The sequence below is a fragment of the Sinocyclocheilus grahami genome, unplaced genomic scaffold (genome assembly GCF_001515645.1).
Source record: "Sinocyclocheilus grahami isolate Dianchi unplaced genomic scaffold, SAMN03320097.WGS_v1.1 scaffold402.1, whole genome shotgun sequence".
Classification (NCBI taxonomy): domain Eukaryota; kingdom Metazoa; phylum Chordata; class Actinopteri; order Cypriniformes; family Cyprinidae; genus Sinocyclocheilus; species Sinocyclocheilus grahami.
This window is the reverse complement of record NW_015505581.1, coordinates 889,017-894,647: the sequence shown is the minus strand read 5'-3', so window position 1 is coordinate 894,647 and position 5,631 is coordinate 889,017. Positions and strand designations below refer to the sequence as shown.

The following is a 5,631-nucleotide window of genomic DNA, read 5'->3' as shown; positions in this document are numbered from 1 at the left end:
TACATTAAAATCCCATGCCAAATGTTCTGACCTGTCTTTATGAAGAGCTGCGGGTCATTTGTTCATCAATAACTACTGTTTTAAGATAACATTCGCTGTTTGTTTTTGTTAAGTAGCTCTACAAGTACTAAATGAACATGCAGGCAAAAATATCAGTGGCAAAACAATGATGTGTTATGTGATTCAATTAGAGTAATCCACCAAAAGGCGTGCATGTTATTATGGGACCAGTTGAAACTGAATAAGTGTTTGTTTTATTGTTTGCTGCATGTCACTGACATTAAGAAGCAAACACACCCTGAGAATTGGTTTACAAGGACTGGAACAGTGGAAATGTTTTGTCAATCCAGCATTAATCACGAAACACCATTTGGTCTTGAAATTCAAGAGTTTTCCTAGCTGCATCACATTATAGATTACACATGCATTTAAAGGCGTTTAATACTATGTATGACGTTTTCTGCACAGTAAAGAAAGTAAAGCCCAAGTCACACATTACTGTTCAAATGTCTGGGGTCAGTTAAAGTTTTTAATGTTTTTGAAAGAAGTCTCTTATGCTCACTAATGCTGCATTTATTTGATCAAAAATACAGTGGAAATAGTAATATTGTGAAATATTATTATTAACTATTTTCTATTTGAATATATTTTAAAATGTAATGTATTCCTGTAATAGCAAACATCAGCAGCCATCTTCAGTGTCACATGATCCTTTAGAAATCATTCTAATATGCTGATTTATGAAACATTTTTTATTAATAATCATGTTGTAAACTTAATTTTTTTCAGGATTCTTTGATCAATAGAAAGTTCAAGAGAACCGCATTTATTTCAAATAGATTTTTTTTTTGTAAAAACGCATAAACTTAAAGACTTTACTGTCACATTTGATCAATGTAATGCATCCTTGCTGAAGAAAAGTAATAATTACATTCAAAAACATCTTACTGATGCCAAATATTTGAAGGATAGTATACACAGTCATTTATACAAGTCATTCATATAAGACCAACGTCACAAACAACCAAGTGGCTTCTGCTCCACTTCAATACCACTTCAAATCCTGTTTTGACCATGTCTGCAAAGTACACTGGAAAAACAAGCAAATCTCTCTCTGAAAACATAAAAAAGCTCTTTAATGCTGAAAGGTAGACTCTGTAACATTTGTACTTTGATATCACTCCCTGGAATAAACACCTAGTCCTTTGTATCATGAGACAAAACAACTAAAAACACAGGAATGTTGGTTTTCTATGGGAGAGGCAAATTCTCAGGCATGACCTGAAGAGGTAACCGAGTGAAGTCTTCAGAAACCTCCAGTGAATGCAGGCTTTCTGTGAGCATGAACTTTCCCCTAATTCTCACACTGTTCTGTGCTCACAGTGGAACAGACCACAGTGCTCAGCTACGGCACGTTCACCTCTTCTCTCCACACAAAGCTTCGGCTGCAATAATGACTTCATACTGGGAAAACCCGGTGTCCATTCACACCATTTCAACTTTCTCTCTAAGCTACATCATTTCTATATGCGTTTTTCTATATAATGTATATTTCATTAATGCCCACTATATGAAAATACACAGGGCAGGATGCACTAAACTGAAATCACTGACATTTGATTTGTAAGATTCTGTATTTCCTTCACACTTCAATAGTCTCAGCAGGACTGTTTGTGTGAATTAGTGTAATAAAATGTTAAATGTGTTTATGCGGTTTAATGTTTATGTTAATTTCAACATTTACTAACACATTATTAAAATCTTGTTAACATTAGTTAATGCACTGTGAACTAACATGAACTAACAATGAACATCTGTATTTTTATTAACTAACGTTAGTGAAGATTAGTAAATACAGAAACAAATGTATTCCTCGTGGTTAGTTCATGTTAGTTTATACATTAACTAATGTTTAACTAATGAACCTTATTGTAAAGTGTTACCATTGTTTCTCCTCTATGCCCCGCCTTTCTGAAACGCGTCGATTTTTACAAAGCTCATCGGTCTGAAAAGCGAGGTGTACGCTGATTGGCCAGCTATCCAGTGCGTTGTGATTGGCCGAATTTCTCACCCATGTGATGGAAATGTTACGCCCCTACCATACTGTGATGCCTTGTCCCGGAGCGTCGAGACAAAAACATTAAAACCCATTATAAACGAGGCATCTGTTGCATCCAGTGGGGACATAATTACGGATTATAATGTCTTTTTACTAGTTGTGTTGCATCGCGCCGCGTAAACATAAAACCATGCATGCATTTGTGATCGGAGCTGCACACATCTGAATATTTGGGTTCAACTGTTCTGGAACAGTGTTGTAAATACAACTTAACCACTGATTTCTAGTCGTGTCCTCTTTTGGAAGGCCAAACAAAGTATTTTCGCTTTTGCAACGAAACACACAGTGTCTTCACAGCATGGCGGCGGCGGTGGCAGCAACAATAAAGTTACGCCTTCTTTCTTTGCGTGAACATTTGGGCGGCGTTATGCAGATTTTCCCACACAGTGATGTAGACATGTGGCGGCGTGTTTGAACGAGGCCTTTTAGGAGGGCGTGGACGAGTCTTAACCTTTATAAAGAATATCTCTTTGGATTTGAGACTTTAGTATTTGCAACTTTAGGGATCTTATCTATTCACGAACAGCTTGTAACACTCCAAAGAGAAAGGAAAACTTGAAATCGCATCATATGACCGCTTTAATATAAATATAATCTAATCAATAAAACCACTGACTAAAAGTCAAATTAAGTACACATACAAACATAAGAATCAAATAAATTGCTCAATATTCATCATTGTTGTAGACCTAACATTAAATCTTTTTTTTTTAAAAATCAAATCAACAGGCATTCTGATTGCAACCAGGTCCATTCTTACATGGTCCACATTTGAAGCAAATATACAGTTAAGGGGGAGGAGGTTGAAACTTGAGCAGACTCACACACTCCCTCCAGATGGCCAACCAATCAGAACACGCTAGACAGCTCAGAAAGGATATAAAAACGAGCCTATGCTCTGGAGAATACTACAACAGCTAACCGGTCTTTACTACAAGTTAGAATAACCAGAAAACCACAGACACAAAACAAGCAAGATGAAGGTACCACTGGCAAATCTGTTATGCATCACAGTCCTGGCAAGCTCCGGGACAAGCTTCCCGCTGGAAAATAGAGGAGCTGCTACTGGAAAAGAGAAGAGAGTTCAGTATGCAGCATGGGATGATGTTAATGTGCTTGCACATGGGTTGCTGCAGCTAGGTCAGGGTCTTAAAGAGCATGTGGACAAGACCAAAGGCCAGGTGAAAGACATCACCATCAAGATGAAGGTCCTCGACGTCACTGTATCTGAGCTTGCCAAGCTGACTCAACGGCTTCAAGAAGACAGTGAGGCACTGAAAGCAAAAGCCCAGAGTCTGGAAGAACGTGAGACCCTGGTCCTAAACGTGTCCATGGATCTGCGGGAGAAGACAGAGGAGCTGCTCAAAGACAGGAAGAAGGACCATGAGAGGATGAATAAGCTGGAAGAAAAAGTAGATGGCTTGATGCAAAGAGAGGGTTTGGAAGCTACCAACGGCAACTACAGCGATGCCCGAACCATTCAGGTAGGTGAAAAACACTACTTTCAGGTCTAAAAAAAAGTGAATCATGTCTTGATTTTCAGATCTGCCTGACATGCACTGTAATGATTGTGTGACAGTAAGAAGGATCATGAGAGGATGAATAAGCTGGAAGAAAAAGTAGATGGCTTGATGCAAAGAGAGGGTTTGGAAGCTACCAACGGCAACTACAGCGATGCCCGAACCATTCAGGTAGGTGAAAAACACTACTTTCAGGTCTAAAAAAAAGTGAATCATGTCTTGATTTTCAGATCTGCCTGACATGCACTGTAATGATTGTGTATGTGTGTGTGTGTGTGTGTTTGCATATATTTGTAAAAACCATATTCTAAATATTTAAATGAACTAAACAAGAATGATGTGGGTAGGTTTATGTGTTTAAAAACTTTGCATTTCCAGTAGACCATTGAACGGCACACGAGCACATAATAATGACCCTGTGGGCGTAAACGCTGCTTCAGGGCATGAACTCAGAGCCGTGTAGTACGTGCAAGTTAGCAGCTGTCTCTGTCCAGACAAAGCAAAATGATATACTGACCTCCTGGAAAGTTTGTAGTCTGTTGACCTTTCACTCGATACGTTTCTGCAAAAAACAAAACAAAACATGCAGAACAGAACCTGAAGTATTTCATACGCATGCAGCCGTTTTTTTTTTGTTGTCTGCACCAACTTCTCGAGTTCCTGCTCCTGTTACATAACAGAAAAGCTGGGTCGACTGAAAAGATAATGCAGGACCGGTTATACTGGAAAATGTACGCTTAAATGTCAGCAAACCATGCTTATCGTTGCGGTCTGCTGAGGTTTAGAAAAGGCCATGTTTTAAGTTTGAATAAAGACTGACCGCAAACTATTTCTGATTTCAGTGGATGCTGGAGGCGCAAAATAAACGCATTGATGACCTAGTCGAGCGCATCAAGCAACAGCAAGAAAAACTGGATAAACAAAATGTTCGCATCCGGACTCTCCAAAACCAGGTAAAATACTACAATATAAAATATAATATAACTACTAAGTAGTATGGTATTAATGTTAAGTCTATGACTGCAAACTTATCCGTAATATTCATGTCATGTGCGCTAGATTCAACTGAAAAGCGAGCGGTCTTCTCTCAAACGGAAGGAGGACGAGGTTCATCTGAACGCGAGCTCTGAACAGCGAGATTCACCTGTTGGTAAGTCAGTTTATATACCTTTATAATAGTAAATAGTAAAAGCTAAGATGTATCCAGTATGTCAAAATCTATACTGGTGAAAATAAGTCGAATTCTCCCATTCACATAATGTACGAATGGACAATCTGTACACACACACAATAAATTATAATCGCATCTATACTGAGAGAAGAAAAAAATTATACAAGAGTTTTGTTCTTATCAACAGCATGCTGAGACTTGTGCCACTTGTTTTGCTCCTTATGTGATGTTATGAGCAGCATAATGCTGATGGAACATGTCCAATTAGGGGGAAAATCTTAAAAACATTTGGGAAATGCCTGATGGAAATAAGACTCAACATTTCAAACATTTAACTATGAGATTTTTAATATATATATATTTACTTGATTATTGTACTTCAGTACACTTTTTGAGTATCTGTACTTTACTTGAGTATTATTTTTTCTGGGAACTTATGACTTTAACTTCACTACATTTGAAAGACAAATATTGTACTTTTCACTCCACTACATTTCTATCAAGGTCCTCGATGTAGAAAGTCGTTACTATGTGGCAGCTTTGAAAGTCAGTGGGTGATATTTTTCTTCTCTAAAAAGTGACTTACTTTTTTTCAGACAGTTTATCAGTAATCACTCTTGTAGGGCTACATGAAGTGATTTCCCAGCATTTTTTGAACACTGACCAGTTGCAAACAATTCAATAATAAGTTAATATTGTGGTATACATTACACACAATATTGTCTGATTTAGCTAAATTGTGTATGTGAAAATATTACCTATAAAGCCACAGAAGAACTGTTGTGCGTCTCCTAATAAAACACAAAAGGTGTTTGACTGAA

The 5,631-nt window shown here is 37.7% G+C and overlaps 1 protein-coding gene across 2 annotated transcripts in view; it reads left to right on the top strand.

The window, feature by feature from the left end:
• The first annotated feature begins 3,015 nt into the window (after nt 1-3,015).
• The window catches only part of LOC107550621 (angiopoietin-related protein 4-like), an 8,543-nt gene continuing 5,927 nt past the window's right edge, over nt 3,016-5,631 (top strand). Inside the window, exons 1-4 of one of the 2 annotated variants that reach the window (XM_016231947.1) lie at nt 3,016-3,535; nt 3,743-3,810; nt 4,482-4,592; nt 4,699-4,789. In XM_016231947.1, coding sequence (XP_016087433.1) covers nt 3,097-3,535; nt 3,743-3,810; nt 4,482-4,592; nt 4,699-4,789 — 709 coding nt within the window. In that variant the 5' untranslated portion in view covers nt 3,016-3,096. Of the gene's footprint in view, nt 3,604-3,742; nt 3,811-4,481; nt 4,593-4,698; nt 4,790-5,631 lie in introns of both variants that reach the window. The other variant, XM_016231948.1, reaches the window with a different exon arrangement.